This window comes from Labeo rohita, chromosome 1 (genome assembly GCF_022985175.1).
Source record: "Labeo rohita strain BAU-BD-2019 chromosome 1, IGBB_LRoh.1.0, whole genome shotgun sequence".
Lineage (NCBI taxonomy): Eukaryota > Metazoa > Chordata > Actinopteri > Cypriniformes > Cyprinidae > Labeo > Labeo rohita.
In genome coordinates this window covers 49,620,032-49,647,099 of record NC_066869.1, presented here as the reverse complement: position 1 = coordinate 49,647,099, position 27,068 = coordinate 49,620,032, and the positions used below count along the sequence as shown (strand labels likewise).

The window sequence follows — 27,068 nt, the reverse complement described above, 5'->3', positions numbered from 1 at the left end:
ATTATTTAAAAGTATGTTTACAAGATAATACTAATTTCAGTTTTTCTACTTCAAAATTCAACATTTAATACAGTGCTACTTGCCATTCCTTTGTAATTTTATAAATATGTAAAATTTACCAGCAATTTTTTGAGTGAAAACTGTTTCCAAGTAAAAAATAAAAAAAAATTACAAGGAATTTTTGGAAAGATTGTTAGAGTAAATTTAACTAGAAATTAATATTTCAGTTTTTAATTTTAAATAATTTGTAGTTTTTAATTTTAATTCAAAATGTTACATTTAATTCAGTGTTACACAGCATTTCTTTGTCATTTTTTGTGAAATGTAAAAGCAATTTCTGACTGAAATTGCTCCAAAGCACATTTTCATTACATTAATTTATTCATCCATATGAAGATTTGTTTAAAAATAATTTTTATCTGTAAAATGTACTTGCAATTTCTGAGTGAACATTGTTTCCAGGTAAAAATGCGAAAAAAAATTACAAGGAACTTTTGGAAAGACTGCTGAAGTAAATTAAACAAAATACTATTTCAGTTTTTAATTTTAAAATGTTACATTTAATTCAGTGTTGCACAGCATTTCTTTGTAATTTTTTGTTGTGAAATTTAAAAGCAATTTCTGACTGCACATTTTTATTACATTTATTAATTTAGCAGACGCCTTCATCCATATGAAGATTAGAACAAGCGATTTATCATATGACACAAAAATATGAGAAGTGCTGGGAATACAGTTTCAGACAGTACAAACGTACTAAATCCTACACCCGTTTTTCTCAGTGCTTGAAATGCATTTGTGTTTTTAAGCTGAATAGATTCAGACACAAAACCCGAACGCAGGTTGTTTCACACGCGTCCTGACCTACTAAACCTGATGACGTCTACTTTGTGATTCTCACGCTACTGTATCAACATCATCTCTATTTCCAAATCAGCTGCAGATGGACTGTGTGATGAATCCTCACAGCAGAATGAGAGGAAGGCTGGAAACGCTGAGGAAGGAGAGCAGAGACGGGGCGCGGCTCGCTCGCTCTCGCTCTTTCTCTCTCTCCAGAGAAACGCTAAATATAGAACGGCCGAGAGGAGAAACCCACGAGACCACGACACATCTGCAGTCCTCCAGCTACAATTACTGCATCTGATGCATTACAACTCAACAGCACTGTTTGAAGGATAAATCTCCATTTAACAGCGAAAAGCCCACCGGTGCGTTGTTACTGTATATATCATAAACCAGGCAAAAACTGTGAGTTCATTTGCTTGTAAAAGCTGAACGAGAAGCATTCATTTGACAGATAGTATAATAAATCAGCATAAGCAATTTTAGGATGACAGTACCCACAGCTGTTCCACGTTTATTTGTAGCACTTTTCACAAAACAAATCATTTCAAAGCTGCTTTCTACAAAATGCCTGTTTAAAGTACTGCAAATTAAAACATTATTGCATGAAAACACAGCTATATAGTTGAAAAAAATTAATTCATTTAGAAATGATTAATTTTTGCAATTTAAACATTTATAAGCACCAATAGCAATATTTACCAGCAAATGTTTTTAAAAGATTTTATATTGCACATCAGGACTAGCATTAATATTTCTGAGTAATAACACAATGAATCATGAATCAAATTTTATCATTTCTATTTATATGCACTAATAAACAATATTTATTTACGTATATTTTACATGTTTTAAAGTAAGAAAAATGCTATAGGGAGATTATGCTATTATTAGTTAATGTTAATATTTTGAACCATTTTAAAATTACTTTTATATTTTGTGTTTTCATTTAAAGTTATTTAAAGTTTTGATAATTCTGTTGTTGTTTTTTTTGTCAATTTTAGTAGTTTGTTTTTAAATATGTTTATATAATTTTATTAATTTTTATTTAATTTATTTATTTTAGTGCATCCAGTTAAACTAAATTAAAATGAGAAATATTGCATTTTCTTAAAAAAGGATTTTATTTCAAGTAAAGAAAGTGTTTTTGATTTTATTTATTTAAAGTAAAAAGTGATTTTTTAATGGTTTCATTTTAGTCTTAGTGAACTATAATAACCCTACATGAGATTTTTGTAAGCGTTTTTAGGGATAACACATCAAATTCATTCATTTTTATTCACATGCACCAATAAGCAGCAGCACTAGATTTCACTAACACACCAGAGTATTGTTAAATATTATCCACAAGTGAAAAAAATGTGAGCTCATTTGATTATAAATGCAATAAAACACCTTAACATGAACTCATGACTTGGGAAAGCACTGATTTCCCAGATACGTAATAAATCAGTATAAGGAATTCTGTAGCGCTTTTCATAACACAAATCATTCTAAAGGTGCTTCACAGTAAACGCCTGTTTCAAATATCACAGTCTGGTTTCCCATGAGGCAGTGGGTGCAGGAAACGACCTGTCCGCTCACAGCACACAGGTGTGAAGGTTACGGCGTCGTTACTCTTCCTCTGGGACGAGGCTGCGGTGTTCATGCGGGACTGCGAAGGTCAGAGGTCAAATCTAATAACTACAAACATCTGTCATGTAATATGGATGCGTAATTCACAGCGCTCTCATTACAAAGACTCTCCGTTACCATGGCGACACGTGCACTTCCTGTGGATTTTGCCATCGGCCCCGTACGACTAACAGTGGAGGTTCTGTAAGGGCTGCACTAATAATCACAGATTCAACAAATCAACCGATTCGTCATTACTGCAAAAAATATGACATGGCATTTAATGCATTAAAATACAGTAAAAATCCTGTCACTGAAACGACTATTATTGCGGTTTATGCATTAAAATGAAACGGGTCAAAGTAAATACATGACATATTGTTTACATATTTGCTCTTAAAAAAGCATTTAATACATGAAAATAACAATAAAAAGTTTTCACTAAACAACGAATAACATTTATACTTCTTTGTACTTTATACATTTATAAGCACCAATAGCAATATTTACCCAAACGTTTTTATTAAAAGATTTTAATTAAGACTTTTATGAGCATTTCTGAATCATAATGAAATGAATTGCTGATGATGAACCATATATTCATTTTTATTTATATGCACCAATAAAAAGCAATATTTAACAACATAAATTTTACTAACACATTTTAAAATATGTGTTATTCTTTGAAATATTCTGTTTTCAATTTAATATTACTTAAAGATTTGGTAATTTTATTGTGTTTTTGTCATTTTAGTAGTTTTTTTTATATATATGTCCATATAGTTTTTATATCCGCTTTAGTTGTAGTTATTTTAGTACATCAGGTTAAGATAAATTAAATTCGAAATGCTGTCTTGGCAAATACCTGAATATATTTATATTCTACATTTTATTTTATTTCAAATAAAGACAATGGTTTTTTATTATTTAGCTCATTTATAATTTTTTTTTTTAATTTTAGTTCTAGTTTTAGTTAACGATAATAATGCTAGTAGCCATTTCTGAATGATGACACAAATTAATTGTTGATGATAAATCATATTTATTTGTTTTTAATTATATTCACCCATAAACAGAAATGTTTATGTACTTATATTTTGTCTTAATATATAAAAGGAAAGTCATGGAGAGATTTCGTAAACATTTTTGATTGATAATACAAATGAAAATTTTGAATAATTTAAATCAGAGTTTAAGAACAGAACTGATTCCCTGAAATCTCAACTTTAAGGACACATACTCAACGCACACAAGACTGTGAACGACTGTTAGCCTAACCGCATCTTCACTGGTCAGATGAATAAAACACATGAAATTCCTCCAGCTTAATTTTGAACAATTCCTGAAATTTGCTCTAGAACATTGGCTATTTATGGGCCAGCTCTACAGGGAGGTTTTGCACAAACTCATCCTGATTATACAGAAAGCTGTTGTGTTGGCCGCGAGCATCGCTCACCTGCTGACACGCATGTTACAGCCAACAAAGCCTCTCATTCAGAGCTCAAACCCGCGGCTCGTCTCAAAGCGCGCCTCTCAATGCCTGCCATACCAGTGCGGCTAATGTGACCTTTACAGACCTAGAGTTCTCAATACAAGCCGACGACAATGGCTAATTGGAGCACAAACAACAGTCAACGCGCAATATGACGTTTATGCAAGGTACAGATGAAAACAAACACAACTCAGCAGCAGCTGATATTACATAAAGCCATATCTAAATATTCACTGCTAACAATACACCGTCAAAAAACAATGTCAATATCACAAAGCACTTTTTATTTGGCCATTAGATTTGCCAAAAACAACATATAACCCATTACTCAAAAATGTTCATATAAATCTCCAAGTTAATATGTGACCCTGGAGCTCAAAAACCAGACTTAAGTAGCACGAGTATATTTGTAACAATAGCCAACAATACATTGTATGGGTCAAAATTACCAATTTTATTTTAATGCCAAAAATCATCAGGATATTAAGTAAAGATCATGTTCCATGAAGACATTTTGTAAATTTCCTTCCATAAATATATCAAAACTTAATTTTTGATTAGTAATATGCATTGCTGAGAACTTTAAACGCGATTTTCTCAATATTTTGATTCTGAATTTTAATTTTTTTGCATCTGATTTATTATGTATCTGTGAAATCAGTGCTTTCTCAAGTCATGAGTTCATTTTAAGAAGTTTTATTGCTTTTATAATCAAATGAGCTCACATTTTTCAGTTGCGGATGATGTATAACAACACTCTGGTGGGTTAGTGAAATCTAGTGCTGTTTATTGGTGCATGTGAATAAAAATGAAATGATAGAAATGAAAAGTATTTTTTTTAAAAAGTATTATAAAAATTCTTTAGATTCATTTATTGAAAAAGTGAAAGCAGGCCATGATAGTTTATTTTACCTCTTGCAATTAATCTCTGGAATTACTGGTTGAAATGATGCTGCCTCTGGTTAAAATTCAGCTTTCAGCCATTTCAGAAAAATACATAAACATTAGGAAGCAGATTAAATCTTCAAAAGGCAGAAGAACACATAACACGCCATTTTTAGCTCTATCACCCAGTCCTGGTTCCAGTGCTTTTCCAGAAAACAGCTGAAACAGCCTCGAGTCTTTCTGCTTTAACATTTGTCCATGAACGTCAAACGTCCATTTCTACAGACCTTTTGGTGGCAAGACCAAAAAACCACAATCCACCAAATGTGAAAGCAATTAAACACGGTTACTAACAGCCAATCAATATCTTCAGTCTGTAACACAGTAAAGAGCAACATCCCATTACGGCCTCAAGAATGACTCTGCATGTGCTTCAGGCCAATGTTGTTTACATCAGACTGAGAGCTTCATTCTCTCATTACGCTGTCAGTGATGGAATCTGAGGGTAATACCATGGTATTTGATACATCAGTGCATGGTATCGAATTGGTACACCAACGCTCATCCAAAAATACCATAGTATATGCAACCCCTACCCAAAAATACAGCACCCAATCCTTTAAAAGTCTGGGAACGGCGAGAATACAGTGGAGACACACACTGACTGCGGTGTGGAAAATTACAGGCTTAGACCAACCCACAGACAATTACAGTAAAGAATAAACTTAAACAGATTGTTAGCGTTTAAAAATAGCGTGTTCCTCGAAACACAGTGTAGCTCCAGTTGAGTCCAGCCGCCATCTTGGGGGGCGTTCACACACAACGCGTTCCTCTCAATGGAACGGAACAGAACGCAATTAGTGAGATTAGCGCAATGATTCATTTGAATGAGTCACATATTAAAGATATTTGGCCTAACAATGGCTGAGGAAAGATCAAACGCATTCCCACGTCAGAAAAATCATCTTCTCCACACACACCCAGTAACTACAACACGGCTGATTTACTCGATGAAAACCCCAGGGAAGAGTGAATCATAATTTGGAATCAATCCCAATGGGATCCTGCAGAATAAAACTCCTATTTTCCGGTTTTACATGATCCAGTAGGATCTCGTTTGATTCCTAGAGGATCGTGTTTGAACCCTGTTGTTTGATCCCAACCCAACAGGCCACTCAATACATTCCTCCATTGACTAGCTGGACCTACTTCAAAATAGAATCTCTATGAAACAACAGAATTTAAAGATGTGAATCACTGAATCAGCCAATGTCACATTATGTTCGAGCGCCGCACTGAGGGTTTAAACGCTGTGACGTTCACTATGTCCCCTTTAGACTGACAGTTTGTTTATTAATAGTAATTCGTGGATTTGTTACACTGTGTCTGTTCATCCTGTGTGTCGGATATAAAATATCCTCATATAAAGCGCCCGACGGCGCGGAACGTTCCGCAGAACGCCTATGTAACGATTATTCCCACTAATGTTCGCGAGGAATTTACACAAACATACCTTACATAACATTATACAACTACAAATACACCGTGATTAAATATTAAAGCTTGTTCTGCTCTGGAAACGACGCGAATGACAGAAAGATACATTGTATCGAAACACTGTACAGGAGAGATACACTGTATCGTTCCATCGCGGCTCAATAGCAGTGCGGCCGTTCTAATGTATCATTCGTCGCGATGATTATTACATTGAATCGACTAGTTGCTTCATCCTCTTTGATTAGCGTTCGGCGTCGCTTTTGTCGATTTCTTACCTCAACAGCGAGCGTCGATGTCGCGGCTATCAGTAATATGAAAAGCTCTCGACACCCCATTCTGCGCCTCTTCTGTGTGCTTCCAGTGACCAGCGATGTTCTGTATCGGGTAAATATCCGTTCGGTGTAAAATGTCGGTGTGTGGATCTCGTCGGCTCTGTGAAGAATGCGATGCGCCTGCGATGGCGAGTCAGAACAGCGCGTCACCTGACCGGACAACGAGCGAATGAATGTACGGGAGGGGGAGCAGGGAATGCTGCCTCACACTCAAAATACTGGGAATTAAAATGAAAATAAAATCAAAGATTACCTTATTTTTAGTTATTTTTCTTTTCATTTAAATATATTTTATGATTTACTTTATATGGATTTGTAGATTTATTCGTTTTTATTAGGCTTACATAAAATGATTGATATTTATCCCAGGTTGTTATTATTATTTATTTCAACTTTTCAGGTAACAAACATTTTATAAGTAATAGCAAACATATTTTACTGTTTTTTTTAACTTTATTTTAATGTTTTATTATTTTAATTTTAAAAATATAATCAGTTTATTTTTACCATATTACTATAAAATGACTTATTGTTCTTATAATGCATGTATTTTGTTTCACATCCATAAAAATTAAATCATTAAATGTCATGGATTCTAGATTATGTTCAAGCTGGAGAATTTAATTATGTCCATTTCTGTTATTTGCTGCCACCGTGTGGACGACCATAAAAACATTATTATAAATGTGTAATATTAGTCTAGTTCAGTACGTTCTGTAGCATTTAAATTGACAGAGCAATATTCCACATTTCTAAGTATAATCATTTCTATTTTAATTTAGTTTCTTGGATATCTGACCTCAAAAAACAAAAGATTTTGCTAACAAACTGTGTTTGCATTTATGCACCACTGGAAAAAACAAGTATGCAGCCTTCAGTTTTATTATGAAAGGTAAAAACAGACATAAAATGCACTATTGTTTTGCTTTCGAAGAATAGTTAACTACACCTAGTATGTTTTCATAACAGCAGCCAACTACAAACACAACTTGCTCTTTCAAACTTCTATGAATAAATACATTTATCATATTATTTCCTCTGTTGATAAAAATTAATTAATCAAGACACTCAGACACACAGTAGGTATAAGAATATAATGTTACTCTGTACAACACATAGGAAGTTTACTCCCATATTAACAGTTAATTTCACTGTATTTTCATTTGACAATTAAAGAAATAACACTGATTTTCAACAAACCGCATTACAACCACATGTACACATTTTTGACCTCACATGAGTTTTTAGGCCTGTCCCGGTCTCACGTTGCCTAATAATGTTTATTAGCGTTCATTAGATTTGTGAGACCATAAATATCCGTCATAAATAAAAATCCTCATGTAGGAATTGTTTTTCGGCTGCTCCAGTGGAAATCCCTGCTTCGTTGACAGAGCGCTGGTTGTGCAGGGTTTTATTATTGTGTGCATTATTTTGTGCGTCCTCTCAGGATAACACACGTGACGAGGCTCATTTGCGGCTGTAGCCTGGATAGGGCGGCGGTGGAGAGTAGTTTGCCGCTCTGGGTGGAGTCGGTGTGTATGGAGGCGGCCGCAGATCAGGAGGATACATCTCATAATCATAGCTGTAAGGAGGTGGAGGACCTGAGAAGAATGAGATAGAACTGTAAATGAATGCTGCATTTACAGGAGCAACAAGCAGGAGAGATTTATAGGCTTTATTTATATTTGGATCAACTGTCAAATATTACCTTATATTATAATCATTACACTCACAAGCTGTAATCATTGCTTAACACGTTCATTATGTCTGTTTAACTGAACACAAGATGTTTAGTAACCACATAACCCGTATTATCTCATTTTTATTATTTTCTTCCTTAGTTCAGCATATGCTAAAATTTCTTAGATATAACTACAACCCTGATTTATAGTATTATCAGGCATATAAGAGTAGGTGCATTTTTTTGCACATTTAAATGTTCAAAATATGTACATTTGGCATCAATATATATGCAAGTTCCTATAAAAAGCGATACACACTTGATGCAAAATGTCACAGCTTTTAAGTTTAGTTTTAATGTTGGTTTGTAATTGTCAATTCTGTCAAGTGGTTGTTTCAAGGTTTCTAAGATTTTAGATTTTAGACTTTTTAAGACCAAGTAAAGAGCATTTAAGGAATAAATTGAAGGGAAAACAATAATATATAGTCTCTAAATGTAAATATCTTATATCAGCAACACTTCATTGCTTTTTCAACAACAACAACAACAACAAAAAGTTAAATACTGTTAAAAAGTACTGTTCTTTATTAGTATCTTTGTTGTGTTTTCCAGTCAAAATGGCTAAAGATTCTCAAATCAAGATGCATTTACTTTAGAAACAAAATGACAGAAGATACAAAGCCTCGTTTTCTGAAAAACTGATCAAAATGAAGTGAGTTTGATTAAAAAAAGAACACATATTAGCAAATGGAGTCGGAAAAATCAACATAATTTAAATGGGAAACACATTCTCATTTCTCAATGACAGATATTTGTTCTTGTTTTAAGCATAAACACTTCATTTTCATACATTTCTCAAAAAGACAAACAAAAACAGACGTGTATGTTCATTTTGCATTTTTCATAGATGTATCATGATTTAAGAATGGAAAATAAGACAAAAATACTGATGAAGATAGTCCTGTTTTGCAGTGCATGCAACATTTATGCCATTACTTTATTAATTTAATGAACTTAAAGTCGTTCCATTGTGATTTTTAAGGCCTTAATTTGTGGAAGGGCAAATTAAGACCTGCAGAAACCTTGTTTTAATGAAATGCATGTCAATAATTTAAATTAAATAAAAACAGTTCATAAAATGCTGGAGAATTGATTTAAAAATGAACAAAATAAACTGTTTAAGCAGCAAATTTTGAAAGCAAATAGTGAAAAGTTAAAAAGTGCTTTATAAAATAAACATGGATTCAAAGCCACTTCACAGTATTAAATGGTAAAATTCAGTTCAATGTTGATTTAATTCAGTTCAATAACAGTTTCAGTGGTGCAAAGTAAGTGTCATCAGTTTTTATTCTCACCTGATAGTGTCAGTGCAGTTAAAATAAAATGCAAAAAAAAAGTTAAGATGACTGAATCTACTCAAAAGTTCCCTTGTGTGCTAGTCTTCCATACTGGTTATAGTTAGTCAGCGTGAAGGCTTCTGTGTGTTGTTGTGTTACCTGGGTAACCCTGAGTCACGGTGTTGATATATGACGAGCGGAAGACGCCCACTCTCGCCCCGCGCCCGTTCTTCACACACATACAGATGCACAGAAAGATGGCAGCCACCGCGCCCATCAGAAACACCACGCCAAACACGATCCCTGAGATGGCCGTGCCCCTGGACAAACAAAACCGGCCGTCAGCGAAAACTGACACGAAAATGACACTACCATACGCTGCACTTGTATTAGCGATGCTCAGTTTAGCAAACACTAACTACCTGTTTCATGGCAGGGTAAACTCAATATTTGCTTTCGTTGTGTTTTTGTGGCGTCGGACCACCCATGCTCATATTCATTTGTCTCTGGATGAATCCCATCCATTTGTGAGTCAACGGTGATCCGTCTCTTAATGCGAACAGGCACCTGACTAAACACGTCTTTGTTGTGGCACAAAAGACCAAATGTGTTGCTTTTCAATTGTCATTTCAAGTTTGGATGAATGTGCGAGAGAGAGACGCGAGTTCAGATTGATGCCTTGAGGTTTGTTTACATTCAAACAAAGGATCTGAGATGCTCACATGAGGAGAAATGTCTAAGAAACCGCAAAAAGCCCAGCTAACAAAAATATGTTTGAAGAACGTTATTTCGGAATGTTTTAAAAAAGCTATTCCAATGTTAGGGGAACACCCCGCCGTATCATTTCGGAAACATTATGGGAATGTTACTTTTGAATACTTTCTCTAAACATTCTGAAACAAGAAGTAACATTTCAAAAATGTCACACAGATGTCTAACGAAAACATTTCAGAACAAACATTCCATGAATGATGTGTAAATAAAGTTTCTGTGTTAATGTTTCAAGAACATCATTAAAGATGAGACAATTTTGAACAAATGTGACCCTGGACCACAAAACCAGTCACAAGGGTCAATATTTCGAAATTGGGATTTATACAACATCTGAAAGCTGAATAAATAAGCTTTTCATTGATGCATGGTTTGTTAGGATAGGACAATATTTGACTGAGATACAACTATTTGAAAATCTGGAATCTGAGGGTGCAAAAAAATACCTAAATATTGAGAAAATCACCTTTTAAGTTGTCCAAAAGTATGTTCTTATAAAAAAATTAAGTTTTAATATATTTACAGTCAGAAATGTACAAAATATCTTCATGGAACATGATCCTAATTTTTGCTGTAAAAGAAATATTGATCATTGGACCCATACAATATATTGTTGGCTATTGCTACAAATATTTTCATGCTACTTAAGACAACAACAAAAACAGTTAAATACTGTTAAAAAGTACTGTTCTTTATTAGTATCTTTGTTGTTTTCCTGTCAAAATGGCTAAAGATTCTCAAATCAAGGTGCATTTACTTTAGAAACAAAGTGACAGAAGATACAAAGTCTTGTTTTCTGAAAACTGATCAAAATGAAGTGAGTTTGATTAAAACAAGAACAAATATTAGCAAACGGAGTTGGAAATATCAACATAATTCAAATGGTAAACACATTTTCATTCCTCATTGACAGATATTTGTTCTTGTTTTAAGCATAAACACTTCATTTTGATACATTTCTCAAAAAACAAACGAACAAAAACAGACTTCATGTTCATTTTGCATTTTCCATAAATGTATCATGATTTAAGGATGTTAAATGGAGAATAAGACAAAGATATTTCTGTTTTGCAGTGCATGCAGCATTTATGCCAGTACTTTATTGATTTAATTAACTTTATTAAAGTCTTTCCATTGTGATTTTTAAGTCCGTAATTTGTGGAAGAGCAAATTAAGAAAAATCTGGTTTTGTGGTCCAGGCTCACAAATGTTCTGTTAACGTTACTGTTCATAACTTTGAGAGAACCTTGCTGCAACGTTCTGAGAACGTTCCCTGTTATCTGAGAGCTTCTAGAAGAAACAACAAAGATATTAAAGAGGTTTTATTTGTCAAATCATCTGCTTTGAGGATGTGAACACTCTACTGTTATCAATACAAATGTGTTTTGATTTATGCAGAATAGCTTCAGAATTCTTTGATGTAATTGGATACGAGGGCTGATTACGGGATGTGGGTTGGATTTCAGATTGAAGCGGAAAAGCAGCTGTGTGTGAGGGGAGGTCAGAGGTCAACTCAATGCTGGTGTTAAACATGTGCTGTGTATGTGTGAGTGTGTGTGTGTGTTCTGCGTACATGGTTATATTATGACATGGGTATTACAACATGAACATGGTTTGTGAGGTTTACACTTCCTGTGTACTCATAAACCAAATGGCTCAAAAACTTACAAAACAGTGTTTTTTGAAATTCAGCAAATGCCTGTAGTTTTGTGTGAGGGGTAGGTTTAGGTTTAGGTGTAGGGTTAGGGTATAGAAAATACAGCTTGGACAGTAGAAAAACCAACAGGTCTACGGAATGAGCCCATAAAACATAGAAACACAATGTGTGTGTACTTACGAGAGCACATCTCCCACATATGCATAATAAGAGCAGCAAAACGGAGGAACCCCATCGCAGCAGTACTCAATACAGCTGTCGCACTGAGCCTCTCCATGGCCTACAAAACACACGCACACAATTTTAATTACAATTAGTAATTATTAAAATGTACACAATTAAAAAAAAAAAGTTCAATGCTCAATGTGAACTGATTTACAGGATCACTGGCATCATGATATAATTCACATTATCACAATTTAGCGATGTGCATTAGGGTTATGGAAAAATTACAATCTGTGTTATTAATTTTTATATTTTCTTAATTTAATTTTTATTATTTCATACTTCATTTTTATATTTTCCATTTTCAATATAAGTTTAGTTAAAGTAGTTTTAGTAGTTATGTTGTGTTTTTGTTATTTTAATTTTTAAACATATCTATGTTATTTTTTAAGTTTTCTTTTTTTAATTTAATTAAGCTATTTCAGTGCTTCAGATTTAAATAAACAAAAATGAGAAATGTTGCTTTGGCAACTAGTTGTTTTATATTAGTTAATGTATTTGTTTTATTTCTAGTAACACAGTTTTATGGTGTTACTTTTTGTGAAAAATAATAACTGTTCAGAATTAAAGAACAAGTCTGTATTTGATTCACAAGTGTGAATTTAAACAGATTGACAGTAATAGGAATTCTATTTTTATTTGTTTGTAATGACATATTTAGATTTTTTTTTGTTGAGTTTATTTCTGTATTATATGTTATTATTTAAAATCCTTTTTATGTAAAACTCTTTAACCATCGTGAATGAATAAACTTGCCTTGCCTAGTAAACTGAAAGAAATTCAACATCTGTCTTATGACAGATGAATCGCATTATTTCAACACACCACATCACAAAAATGCACACAATGTTTTCAAATACCTTCATAAAATGAAAATACGAACAAGATTTCTTCCACCATGCTCCAAAGCCTTAACTTTGAATTAAAAATAATGTATAAAATATTTTAAAAATTTTAGTAGAAAACAAGACACACAAATAAGGAATTTGATCTTCTGACTGTGTCAGCTGTTCAGGCTTGAAGACAAAAGACACTTGCATAACATTATTGTGCATTAAGATGAAACTGATCAATCGGAATGATGAAAATCTCCCTGTCTCTGTATGCAATGTTGTGTTGGAGAGCTGAGCTCGTCTGTTCCCATCATTCCTGCCGCTGACAGACGAGTCTGATCCTGCAGAAAGAATCATCAGCGCTCATGTGTTGCTTCTTGCTCAGAGCTCTTTAATGCACCCAACACGCCTGCTGGATTCACGCTGGCATCAAACGCTATTGATCTGTGATTAAGAGTGCTTTATGACACATTTCACGATTAGCATTACTGGTAGAGGGTGTATACAGCACAGCTACTGCTCAACACAAGTCCATCTGTTTAGCTCTGGGTCCATGCCTTCTTATCTTTTAAACTTGTGTTTTGATGCCGTAACATACTTGAAAAAGAGCTCTAAATACAACTGCCACTAACAGCTCATGCTGAAGAATGGTTGGTACACAATTACAGTGCTATCTTGTCCTGCCCACAGTCATCACAGTATAATTGGTGTAATTATGTCTTCTGAAGCACCAAAATTTGGCTTCAATTTGAGTGGCGTCTGTTTGCATCTGGCTTCCCAGAGCAAATGTGGGGCCCTGCAGACTGGGTGGTCCCCTAGAGGCCCTCACTTTACCTCTGGGTCCTGTCGGTCAACACTTTTGGGACAAAGACGCTTTAGAAGCACTGGTGCTTTAAATGTTACCACACACACACACTTCCCCAAATGTGTTTGTATGGACAGTTTAATCATAAAACTCCAGAACAGTGCTGTGTGATGAAACAGATGGTCATACTATGATACTAAATGAATACAGTGTTCATACACCATGATGTTTACTTAGTACTGCAATGTATTTCAAAGAACACCATGGCATTACCATGGTAGCACTGAATGTGGTAGGAAAATGAGCATTTTAAGGACAAGCTTTTGCTTGAATCAAAAAGTTAAGAAAAATTAGTTGACTATCTCATACGCAGACAACAGAGAAACTATTAGTCAACGTGTAAGTAAAATAATCTTAAACTGTAGGCTGTTAAGTACATTACAAAGTAACTCATAAGTAACTTTTCTTTGTTTGTAAGTTCCCATTTAACAAGGAATTTCACAACTTTCACTAATGTTATATAAATGTTACCAACCTTTTTTTTTTTATTTATTTATTTATTTATTTTTTTTTTTTTTAAAAAAAGCAATGTTTATGACAAAGCAAAGTTTATTTCAGTGTTCTCAATTTTGAGAGAAAACGTAACAACATTCTCAAAACATCCTTATGATGTTTTGTACTTTTTTGTAGCCTTTAAATAGCAGTCTAATGACAAGAAAACTAGACAACTACGTTTTATAATATTTTCCAAATAATGTTCCCTCAACATGTTTATGTAACTTACATTTGTAACCTGAGGCATTACCATGGTAGCTTTAAACACAGCAGTAAAATGAGCATTATAAAGACAAGTTTTCTCATCATAGCGCAAAAAGTTGAGGCAAAGCTTCTGGCTCTGGTTTTTAACTGTAGCATGTAAAGTTAATTTACGACCTCACATTTCTGAGTAACTGGGTAACATCGAAGTGACTTTTCTTTGTCTGCACTTCAAATAAACAATAAATCAAATGTTTTCATTGATCTACTTCCTAGTTCTCAAATATAAAACTACATTACCGGCAAAGAAGCAAAGCAGCAGCGAGTCCCGCACGAACTTCCAACTCTTCTGTGAACTCGCCGTCGTCGGATTTTTCATAATGTTCCTGTACATTTTTGGCGAAAACCTTGGAAAAGCGCGTCTGAACAACGTTTACATGCTATTTAATCTTTCCACGGTTCATCCTTAATTCTGCCATGCCTTAAATCCAATCACGAACTCTTGTCTGTGTTGTTCTGACTGTCAAGCCTTCTGAGTCTTAAGCTTTAAAATAAACGAACTCTTTTCTGTCCATAACGCTCCACGTGTTCCACGAGTCTCTCAGTCAGGACTTCTCCTTTGACTCCTTCCTCTTTGTCTTTAACTTCTTCCTTGCGCTATTTTCTTTTCTTCGCCTCGATCCCCTCCCCCAGGAACTTCGCCCAGCCGCGCACGCAGGGAGTCGGTCTGGATGCGACTGTGAGGAGACTGAACGAACGGCCGAACGTCGCCGCCCGCCTCCGCCGTCACGACTCCTCATCACACGAGCGTGAATGTGTCCGGTTACCTCAGGAACAACACAAGAGCTGCACGATCATTCTGGGAACACGGTTCGGCCTTTTCAATAGCTGCAAATTGCGGCCTCATCTTCTCGCTAGTGTCCCTGAAGTCTATATTTAGATCTCTCTTCAATCGTGTTTTCACGAATCTGCTCTGTGTGCAACATCCCTGACCTGAGCTCAACACGAAGAGTAAACAAGAGCATCTCAAAACACGTGCTTCAGACTGTAATTCATAGGATTATGGGCCCAGCTGTTCATTTTAACTTCATCATCTCAGTAGGATGCAAGCACATATTTAGAATTGGGGCACCATAAAAAAAAAAAACTTTTTTCTTAAATGATCGCCTTTATATCTTGTTTACTAGCTGTGTCCCCTAATAAGTCATAGCTAATGCATTTGAGTAGTTGAAAAATAATATGGACCCAGCTAACAAAAATATTCTAAGAATGCATTTCTAACTCAAGAAAACATTTCTGAATATTCTCTGAGCTTTAAAATTTTTTTCTTACTTATGCGTACATTATTGGAACATTCCCTGCTAAAAAATACAGCAACTACAGCAGAAATGGAAGTAATCCAGTTCCAATTGCATACAGACAACTGGCCTACTGACACTCAACACCAGATAGACCAGCACTACTAGCATAAACCAGCCTGGACCAGCACTATACCAGCGTAGACCAGCAATATACCAGCACAAACCAGACTAGACCAGCACTATACCAGCATAAACCAGCCTGGACCAGCACCAACACTGTACCAGCAATATACCAGCATAAACCAGACTAGACCAGCACTATACCTGCATAAACCAGCCTAGACCAACACTGTACCAGCACTATACCAGCATAAACCAGTCTGGACCAGCACTATACCAGTATAAACCAGCCTAGACCAACACTGTACCAGCACTATACCAGCATAAACCAGTCTGGACCAGCACTATACCAGCATAAACCAGCCTAGACCAGCACTATACCATCATAAACCAGCCTAGACCAGCACTGTACCAGCATAAACCAGTCTAGACCAGCACTTTACCAGCACTATACCAGCATAAACCAGTCTGGACCAGCACTATACCAGCATAAACCAGCCTAGACCAGCACTGTACCAGCACTATACCATAAACCAGCCTAGACCAGCACTATACCATAAACCAGCCTAGACCAGCACTATACCAGCATAAACCAGCCTAGACCAGCACTGTACCAGCATAAACCAGTCTAGACCAGCACTTTACCAGCACTATACCAGCATAAACCAGTCTGGACCAGCACTATACCAGCATAAACCAGCCTAGACCAGCACTGTACCAGCACTATACCATAAACCAGCCTAGACCAGCACTATACCAGCCTGGATCAGCACTATACCAGCACTAACTGTCATAAACCAGTTTGGATCAGCTTGAAATCCATGCTGGTTTATGCTGGATTTTTCAGCACGGTTTCATTTGATCATTTCAAACATTATGGGAATGTTACTTTTGAAAGTTTTTTGAACATTCTGAAACAAGTTGTAACATTTAAAAATGTTAGATGACCATCCAACTAAAACATTTTAGAGCAAACGTTCCATGAATGTTCCAGGCTTAGAACAAACACTCTATTAATATTAATTAACGTTAGCCAGCGTTCTGAAAAAAGGTTTTCTGTTCGATTCTGTGTTAGTTGTATATGAACGTGTAAGGGAAAGTAAACAAAATAGGTTTTCTGTAAAAAGGCCTTTCTATCATGGTGTGCAAAGTCACTTGTTATTTTGCTGAGCGGTTGGTTGCATGTATTATTTAGCAGACGGACTGGCCTGGGTTGAATGCCTTTCCACTTGAACCACCCTTGCAACATAATGACTAAACCTCATTGTCCTCTTAAATTATTAAAGCTTGTTATATAACAAAAGACTTCCTGGTTATAACCAGTGATGTGATTATCACCTGTGCTGCTGAATATGCTGGTCATACAGGCTTTCTTTGAACTGCTATTGAGAGTGCTAATTAATATTATTGAATTCATTTAATTTAATTGATTTAATTTAGCCTGGTGGGCTGTCTTTGTCTGATTCATAATATGAGCAGATAGACTCAGCAGCTTTGTCTTGATAATTGTCATGACTAAATCTAGTCATGTTGATGCTCTTTTGAGTTTCTTGTATGCATGTGGTTGCGTACTTCATGTATACATTTATTTACAAACAATGTGCGTTAGTGTTCAGACTTTAGATGTTGATGTTGCTCCTTTCATTCCAGATTAACCACATTAAAATGCCATTTTATGTTTAGAGAAAATATAATGTAGTACCTCCATGAACCCCTAGGCGTCCTCGGACTAGGATTTAGACTACAGTGCTTCAATGTCAGCAGCCACACCCAAAATAAGACACAATTTCAACGATGTTGGTCCACAAATCAATGTGATACTTTATTCATAAACCTAAGATCATTGATAATGTATAAATACTCTAATATAATCTACATCCTTCAGTTATTTCAATAATAATAACAAATAGAAATACAATAATTATAAAAAAGCAACAAGATTATATTAAATGGGCTGTACAAAAATAAATAACGTTTGGATATTCTGTACAAAAAGAAATACCTCATTACAAAGATACCTTCTCAGAAGGTAGGAGAGGATTACTTATGAAGTAGTAGTAGGAGAGAAGTCCCTCACCAAATCTCCACACAATCACACAGAACCAACCCACACATACATAAACACGCACAAACACAGTCTCTCCTCAGGTATAGAATGTATGCTCTTTGGTCTCCCTCCCCGTTAAAAATGTGATCCCTCTTGATCGGGTATGGCTTTGAAAAATGGTGAAAACATCAACCTAGAAAGCTAAACTGTAAGCTAATGTGCACTGTTAAACTTAGTTATGACGAAATGCATAATACCTGTTGTGGTGTTTGGTTAGCAGCATGTGTGCCTAGCTGAGGTGAGATATGGCGTTGATTTTGGCAAGAAAAATGCATATGTTAAATATGTGCTCTGAGCCAGAGTTTGCAATTTTGAAATGGAGAACCACTAGAGGGCGTTATATGTAACACCACTGTTAATGAACTCTTCTTTTTCAGTACTGCTCTTGACCCTGGCAATAGTTCCTATATGTTCCTATATGCTCTCTAATCCTGTCTGTCTAGTCCAGCTCAGACAGACGACACAAATGCATAGCTGTTTCATGCACTCTTTCAGGAATCATCCTATCATCATACACACTCATGCACACTCAAAATCTAACATGCATGACATCACTATCTGAAGCAGCAGAGGTGTCTGTATTCTCATCCTCCATCACAGCTGTCAAGACAGGTGCACAGTGTGCTAGCTTTGTGCCCCGTACCCAGTGTGGGATGGGTGGGATTTGAAACACTGAAGGAAGCTTGGTTGCAGTCTCGGTCATAAGAGGCCCTTTGAATCCAAAAACCTGCGTTGGTCAGCACCAGATGTGCACGTTTACAGCTGTTCGAGGCTGAGCCTCAGAGTTCAGTTTCAACAGGGAGTCAGGTTGCACAAATCTAGGAGAGGTCGTGGCCTATCTTTTGCGTTACAGCTCTCGTTAGGCAAAATGCGGCCATCGTGTCCGATGCAGCGCAGTTGGCGCTTGCGGAAGCCTCTGCCACATGTTTTGGAACAAGCGGACCAGTCCTCGAGCAACCAGGATGGGCAAGCCTGCAGAGCACAGGGTTGTGACGACACAGGGCGCAGCTCTTCAGGACAGTCTTGTGATTGGTGGCCATAAGCATTAAGACAGACGACATCCCGATTCTGGAAACCATCGCCGCATGTCTTCGAACAGGGTCCCCACTCACGCAAGACCCATTCGGCATCTCCCGCTTCCCTAATGACGTTAATGGACAGCCGTTTTGACCCACTGGGGCGTGGCGCAAAGTAGCTGTATTTTACGCGAGGTCGGGGAGAATCACCGACTGACAGCACCTGGATGGTGAGAGGCTCAGGTAAGGGAGCAAAGCTTCGCAGGCGCTCTAGTGTGGCAGAGGAACCGCTGTATCGCAGCAGTGCACCTTTCAGAGAGATGTCAGTCTCTAAAGTGGTCAGCTTATAGTCGCCGTTCAGCAGGTACGTGCCATCTTGCCGGCGGACGGCTAGGTAGCTGTTGTCTTGGCGGCGGCCTCCAAGAGAGCGTTGCTTAACGTCTAGGTGCGTAGCACCAGCTGGAATCGTCACCACATCTTGGTAGCCCGCTCTAAAGTTCAGAAACAAGCAAAGGTCAGAATAAACTGAAATCTGAGAAGGAAACTCTTAACTTGTTGGTGAAATCTTTGGTGCTGATTTTGGACTTACCTAGCACGTTCCATTGATCCAGAAACTTTCTTGCAAGTCGATCCATCTCCTCCACAGATGCCACATTTGTCAAAACGTTTACTGGAGCCAATGACCCTATCACAACCAGCTTTTACACACTGTCCCTGCACGCAGACTGAGGTGGAATCTGGGGTACATGGTGTTCCATCAGCCACCTGAAAGCATTGGAAGGAACCTCAGATTAAACACTTACATTCGCATCCACTAAATCACTGTTAGATTTTACAACCCTTGGTGGGTCAGGCTAATTGGGACACTCACCTTTGGCTTCAGAATGAAGAAGTAGCCAGTTCCCTTCGCTCGGCACACCAACTTGCAGCGGTCCTTGGGAGACACCCCAGCATACTTCGGCACCCACTCGACACCTTCTCCTGAGCCAAATGACATCTGAGAGGAGATATCATTGTGGGCCAAACACTGCTCCTCACGGAATGTCAAACCTGCGGAAACAAATACAGTTGTAAATCAAGCGGTTTGCATCTTGTTGCAGTGGTTGCAAAAACAGTAATAGGACCGTGCCTTACCATTGCTATCTGGGCAGGTCTCGATGTTGCAGGAGCGATACTGAATTCTCTTGCCCTCGCAGTATTTGCCTCCATTTTTGGGTAGGGGATTGTCACACTCCCTGATCGAGTACTGCACACCTCCTCCGCAGGTACGTGAGCAATCTCCCCAAGGTCCCCAGGTTCCCCATCCGCCATTGACTGGAGTCTTAAAGACGACAGGACAGAACCATGGTCAATCACAAATCAGAATGACATCAATTCCGTTTGACAACAAAAGGCACACCAAATGGTGCTTACCTGATATTTGGCAGCCTCGGATCTGCTCAAACATTGGCCTGCCATACAGTAGCTGTCAGACCCGCAAGGCGTTCCATCGGCCCATGGAAAGTTCTTGGTTTGGCAAACGAGCAAGCCATTTGCAGATGTGACCATGCACCAAAGGGCGGCACAGGTAGTGGTCTGGTCAGGACAGTGCTGGGACTCCTCTCCAAATGTGAGACGGCACTGTCTGTCGGCATCGTACACTGAACCTGGCAGAGCCTGGGGTAACTGCTGAGGCTTCTGAGGCTTGTCCAGCAAACACTGACCATGGCCATTGTCCAGGAAGGTAGTGACCATTATAGCACTGCAATAAGACCAGGGCTGTAGCTGGTTTAGATTTGACAAGGTCGAGGCCATCATGTGGGCGCTCCACTGGTCGCCATTAAGACTGGCACATTGTTTGGCATCATCATGGGGCATGTTGAACACGTGACCTACATGAGAAGCACAGTTAATGACTTGACCTACACCTGCCTACTTTTCAATTTTTACATAGGAACATGGGGATGAGCCTACCGAGCTCATGTGCGACTGTGAAGGCTGCCTGCAGACCGTCATCTTCAATAATGGAGCAACTTCGATCAGGATCACACACGGTGCCAACATCTGCCATCCCCAGAGTGTCACAGGAATGAGCTCCACAAAGATCCTGAAAGGAACAGCGTTCATAAATATGAGTCGTGCTACATAATTATTAACTCAGATGAAACCAGGAGTGATAAACTTACCTGTCTGGTGAACAGTACTGCGGTGTCGTAGTGCTCTGCGTGCCGGTCATTTGCTGGGTTGTGCTGTCTTTGCCACTGGCAGAAGTTCCTGAGCGTAAGTGCCGCATTGGTGGACACCTGGGGGCCGTGTTCTTCGTCGTACACGACAAGTAGCTTCACAACTGCCAAGGTGATTGAATTGCGAATGGTAGGGTGTCGGTAAAGACGAGATGCCACCGACATGATAGTCAGCAGATAAGGTTTGAGCCCAGCACCGTGAAACTCCACCATCGACTGGTCCGCCACAATCATGATCTCCAGATAGCGAGGAGTGGACACGAAGCGCCGAGATCTGTGGTGTGCTGGAGAATGAGAAGATAATTAAAGAAATTAGTTATATCGGAAAAAGATTGAAATGTAAATCAGATTCAATATTTACCAGACTTTTCCACATTGATCACCATTTTATTTAACCATAATTTCCTACTTGCTAATGGTCAGGTGATATTAGGGGGAGGGACTTTGTCATTCTAGAGAGCATTTCATTGGACATATATTTGTATATGCCTGTGAGTGCAAGATGACGTCATCAATATTTAGGTTTTCGTATAAGGCTGTATTTTAAACTTTTGTAAGTCTACATAGATGCCTCAGAGCTATTAAATGTAAATGCAACTTTGGTTGGAACTTGTAAATTAAGATGTAAGGGTGTCTTAGAACTGAAAAAAGATTTGTGCATGAAAAGACAGAAAGCTATTGAGAGTTAGTGCTGAGCTTGCTTACTTTTCCATTCGACTAAGCTTCTGCTCCGCCCTGCCAATAACTTCTCCAAAACCTGCGCACTTTCAGGAGAAACGTTGGCGGAAATACAAGCCATCTACAGTCCTCCGGTGCTGATCTGCGCAACATGCGGTACCAGGAGGAGAACTTCCACGTCTCTCCAGCCCATTTTCTCCCGCCTCCCACTCCCCCAACCGTCAACTCTACGTCCCCTTCCCTCCTCTTGCGTATGTAGAGAGATTTCTGCCCTCTTTAAGTTAACCCTCGCCTCGCTTTTGGAGACGGCTCATCTGCGCTCTAGAGAAGAGGTTTATTTTTTAAGATGAGTTTAAACGGGCCGGCAGAACACATGTGCTGTTTGCCTTTGATGCATTTCCCAAATAAATTACGCGACTTGGTGTTTAATGCGTTAAGGCAGACGCAGAACTCTCTAACCTGCTTAATTAGCTCCTCATGCGCCAGCGCGCACTGAATGACGCGGAGTCACCGAGTTTATTCGGGTTACCGGAGGCGTGCGCGAAATATTCCTACCGGAAAAAAACTCACACACTCCCAATAATAATGAAGTACAGCTAAACTTTCCTAAGTGCAAGATCGATAATTATAAAGTTATATTCTACAATATTTACCTTTAGACTCAGATGGGAAGGGTTCTGTGTCAGATTTGGCTGCATATGTTTTTTCGGTGACCCGTTCCTCCTCCTCGTTCACCCCACACTTCGGACCGTTGTCCTCATCCAAGAACCCCCGTTTGCGTCTGCGAATGATATGGGTGTCTCCATCTGAAGCCACTCCGCTGGCGTTTGCGGGCTGAATGAAATACTCTTCTCCGCCGACATAGAAGCCGCCCCGCAGTCCATTGCACAGATTGATCGCCGCAGCGGAAAGTTCTTCTCCGTTCACGGTTCCCGAGAAGAAGCACCGCGCCTCTCCCGTGCTGTCAAACTCCTCGGACTCGGGTTTCCCGACCATCTGGAACACAAACCCAGGCGCTAAAAAGGTCTGGTCCGGTTCCAGCACCAACACCATCTGACTTCCAAAGACGTCCAAGCGATAGATGCGTTTCTCGGATTCCTTTTCCCGTGCTTCTGCTGTATGGGACGGTTCGGTGTCGTACGACTCGAGCCGGACCGGCCCCACGGTGCTCTCCTGCCACGCGCTCTGCGCCGCGTTTACGCACAGGGCTGCAGTGAAACCCAGTATGACGCGCAAAAGAGACATTATATTCCTGTTGGGTTCTCAAGAGCAAAATGACAAAATAACGCCGGACCCAATGCAATTCCTTACAAAGTTTCAGTTCTTTGAGAATTGACTCCAAAAGCTGGCCGAACCAAATATCACAGAAACAAAACCAAAAAACCGCAACAGGTACCAATCCAGAGCTTCAAATGGTCTTGGGATGAAATAAATAGAACGCTCGCCGTCTCTAGCAACACTTAAAAGTTGAAAATCACAAGAAGAGTCTCAAAAACCATCAGAAGTGGTCTTGGAGAGTTTCTCTCACTGTCTCCTCGAGTTTCAGCTCTCCTTCTGTCTTAGAAGCGAGAATCCCGGCTCTCTATATATGCTCCAATGCAGGACCACCCCTTTCCTGAAGCCCCTTTGATCTACTGCAGCCAAATCTAGTACGCAACAGAGCGCTGGAGCAGAGCCACAATCATCAATCATCAGAGCGAAACACTTACGGCCCAAAACTTCTCTTCTGACTCCCATATTAGTCATTTACTCTCATTATCAGTCTATATGTGCATTTTGCATTCACGTGATTTATGTAGCATATGAAGTACATTCATAAACTAAGATTAAGTGCACTAATGTGCCAGTTTAACACAAGGTTACTGAGGACATCGGGAGACACGAGTCTCCTCACAAGAGATGGCAAGCAGCTGACTGGAGCTTCGGCTGCGGGAAAGAAGCGCAGGCGGTTCGGATTGAGTGGAAAGCCGAGCCGCGGTGCTGTTAAGGTGGAGCGCTCCTCAAAACCGGCTCCCGAACGCTTCACGTGTGCCCTCAAACTACATCAAAAGTTAATTATGAGCGGATTATCGCTTAGTGTCGGAGGAAATAGTTTGTCTCGCGTGTTTAATGAGCCAAATTTAATTTAGTCGGTCAGTGACCTTCAAAGAGAACGTGCATACCGTCCGAGAACAGACCCAAAGTGTTCTGAGTTACAGGGAAATAATGGATATGGCGTGAGGACTTATTAAAAATGAGGATTATATCATGGAAAGTTAGATTTGACTGTTCTGGAGCAGACGCTTCAGACTTTTTGCTTAACAATGCAAAATCTCTGCCTTTGACAGAAAACAACTGGTTCAAAAGTGACATACATGAATCAATACGTTCATTTCTGCAAGCGTATGCAACTTGTTATAAACTGATGAATAGTTTTCAGTCAATCCCCAAACTCAGAGAGTTGACAGTCCACCTTAACTGCATTTAGGAACCTGCTGGGTGTTTAAAAGCGTTTTTAGAAGTTCAACACAAAACCACTAGATGGAAGCAGAACTCAACAATTCATTCATTCACGTTTGCCTTTTAAATCAAACCGCATAATATGGACATGGACTTTTTGAAAATTAATTTTAAAAGTACAAATTCTCTCTACAGTGTCTTAAATTATATCACATAATGAAATTCTCTAATTATACAAGTATACACAAGAGTACAATAAATAGTTTAAGAAGAAAGTATAATGACACGTTTACGTCAATCGGCCATAATAACTTTATTACAATTTAAAAAAAATTATATATATGTATTGGAATGTAAATGGTACAATCAATTCATGTTTAGTTTTATGCGGATTTAATATTATTTGCACTTTTCCTCATTTAGTTGAAGCAGGTCAGACAGCAGGTGGCGCTCCAGGATCATATATAATCTCAGCTGGTCTGTTCAAATGAGTCTGTCTGCAGCAAAACCTAGTGTACACTTATAACAAGTGTTTCAACACTACAAAGAATACTTCAGGAAGTCTGCTGTATATTAACAGCATATAGGCGACGTATGGGAAGGTCATTAAGTCACAAATGCATGATTGAATTTGCTAAATGACCATTAAAAACATTAAAATAAAACGGATAAATAAATCAGATAACTTTGAATGAACGTTCTGTTAATGTTTCTGGAAGAACGTTTGTTCATCGGTTAAAAAGAACCTTTCCGGAACGTTCTGAGAACGATCTTTGTTAGCTGCAGTGTTGCCAAGTCCATGATTTCTCCACGGAATTGGGCTACTTTAATGCTGTTGCTGCAGGTTGTTTTTCATGACCGTGGGTAGAAGAATTTTACCAGGGGAACCCCACCAAAGAACGTGTATTTTACCCGACAAAAGCTATTTTTAACGGAGGGTCTCTCTCGAAATGGGATCGGGCTAGTTTTGGGCTAGTTTTGAGTAGCAATTGGCCGGGTTTTGTTGTGAACACCTGGCAACCCTGGTTAGCTGAGAAACACTCTTCAGGACATACTCAGGAATGACACTATTTTTCAGAGGAAAATGTTGTTGTTTAGAAGCTGTTCTTTCATAGCTCAAAAGATTTAATGTTATGTTTCATGACAAGTATCATGTTTTTGTCAGATGCTTCTCACAAAAATCATTAGGAGAAATAAACACAGACCCACATGAGCCCATAGACCCACTAGTTCGTCCGGCCTAGAGGTTTAAAATGAATGTGGAGCAACGAACGTTTGAATTTATATTGAGCTTTCAGATTTTGAATTAAAGACCTATGGTCTCTTTTGAACACTAGTCTCAGCATGTTAAAGAAAGTTTATAGTCTTGAACAAGTTATACTTACAATCATCTGTGCAGTTTGATAAATACTTGGTATTTCACCTTAATGAACAGATTGCATTCATTTTCATCTGTTTTATTGACCTGTAATCTGATTTAAAGCTGCTCTTTTGCTGTTTCATAAATCATGTGATGTAATAATGGTCTGCGTGTTTAGATCTTTTTTTTTCTCAAATCAGTGTCAATAAACCACATGTTCCTGTGTGACAACTTACCCCATATGGGTCAGCGTGTGTTAAATGAACTGCATGTTTATTTCCTGGGAATAATAGTGGAAATGTTCATTCATTTTTGGTGGTTGGTGTCCATGCTGAAATTATAACTGAGAAATCTTAACTGGAATAAAAGATGTGACAAATTTAAACTCAGTTCTAGCAGTCTTCTAGTTTAGCTTGTAGTCTTACAGCAAGACTGCTCATTCATATTTAATTTAAGATGAAGCAATGCTTACTGAAGTGCTGTGTTTTAGTTAGTGTCGTGTTTAATAGAGGTTCAGTAGAAGAAGTGGCTTTCGGGACTGTCAGGATAGAAATATCATCCTCTGCCCTCATTTACTTTAATGAAGTCAAATGGCCCATTTATTGGTTCCACTTGAGAAACTAGTTAAAAACTAGATAAACATCTGCAGTGAAGCAACAAATGAATCAATAAAACAAAATTTTAAATATAGCACTTTGTTTTATATACACATATATTCATGAAGATGGCTAAAAAACAATTTTCTTCAAAAGGAACTATTCTGCTCACTCATATTCCTAGTTAAATAGTACTTATGAGATAAAATGAGCATAACAATAAATAAATTCATCCTGTGTTTTCTTTTTTTCACATACCAGTTGTACAAACAATAAATTATAAAAATCAGTGCTGTGTATTTTCAGTGAAACGGCCATTTCCCATTGAGACGGTAAAACAGTACTGCATACATGGAGTAAACAGACGAAATCTTGGAAAAAATTCAGGTACCAAACACTGAATCACATGAGTTCATTCAGTTACTGGATCTGTGTGAAATAAATCAACCTTCACAAATTAAACAACTGCAGCAGGTTTAAAGTCAACATGATATGCATTTG

The 27,068-nt window shown here is 38.0% G+C and overlaps 3 protein-coding genes across 4 annotated transcripts in view; all 3 read right to left on the bottom strand.

Moving 5' to 3' along the window:
- The window catches only part of appa (amyloid beta (A4) precursor protein a), a 37,043-nt gene extending 30,234 nt beyond the window's left edge, over positions 1-6,809 (bottom strand). For both annotated transcript variants that reach the window (XM_051105906.1, XM_051105914.1), the window contains exon 1: positions 6,607-6,809. In XM_051105906.1, coding sequence (XP_050961863.1) covers positions 6,607-6,666 — 60 coding nt within the window. In that variant the 5' untranslated portion in view covers positions 6,667-6,809. The remainder of the gene's footprint in view (positions 1-6,606) is intronic.
- Positions 6,810-7,502: 693 nt separating this feature from the next.
- cyyr1 (cysteine/tyrosine-rich 1) lies at positions 7,503-15,572 on the bottom strand. The gene is made up of 4 exons (XM_051120938.1): positions 15,029-15,572; positions 12,290-12,389; positions 9,841-10,001; positions 7,503-8,264 (listed from the first exon to the last, which is right to left on the bottom strand). The coding sequence occupies exons 1-4, from the start codon at positions 15,120-15,122 to the stop codon at positions 8,131-8,133; spliced, it is 489 nt and encodes a 162-aa protein (XP_050976895.1). The 5' UTR covers positions 15,123-15,572; the 3' UTR covers positions 7,503-8,130.
- A 2,374-nt stretch (positions 15,573-17,946) lies between these two features.
- On the bottom strand, positions 17,947-23,751 carry adamts1 (ADAM metallopeptidase with thrombospondin type 1 motif, 1). Its single transcript, XM_051112178.1, has 8 exons — positions 22,826-23,751; positions 21,438-21,778; positions 21,226-21,358; positions 20,686-21,143; positions 20,407-20,593; positions 20,144-20,322; positions 19,862-20,037; positions 17,947-19,763 (listed from the first exon to the last, which is right to left on the bottom strand). The coding sequence occupies exons 1-8, from the start codon at positions 23,415-23,417 to the stop codon at positions 19,049-19,051; spliced, it is 2,781 nt and encodes a 926-aa protein (XP_050968135.1). The 5' UTR covers positions 23,418-23,751; the 3' UTR covers positions 17,947-19,048.
- Positions 23,752-27,068: the final 3,317 nt, after the last annotated feature.

Coding starts and splice junctions, on each gene's coding strand:
- cyyr1 (XM_051120938.1), bottom strand. CDS start 15,122: ATGTACAGGAACATTATGAAAAATCCGACGACGGCGAGTTCACAGAAG. Junction 12,390..15,028: donor GCTGCTTTGCTTCTTTGCCG/GTAATGTAGTTT, acceptor TGTGTTTTGTAG/GCCATGGAGAGGCTCAGTGC. Junction 8,265..9,840: donor CGTGACTCAGGGTTACCCAG/GTAACACAACAA, acceptor CATTCTTCTCAG/GTCCTCCACCTCCTTACAGC.
- adamts1 (XM_051112178.1), bottom strand. CDS start 23,417: ATGTCTCTTTTGCGCGTCATACTGGGTTTCACTGCAGCCCTGTGCGTA. Junction 21,144..21,225: donor CACAGTCGCACATGAGCTCG/GTAGGCTCATCC, acceptor CTTCTCATGTAG/GTCACGTGTTCAACATGCCC. Junction 20,594..20,685: donor CCGAGGCTGCCAAATATCAG/GTAAGCACCATT, acceptor GTCGTCTTTAAG/ACTCCAGTCAATGGCGGATG.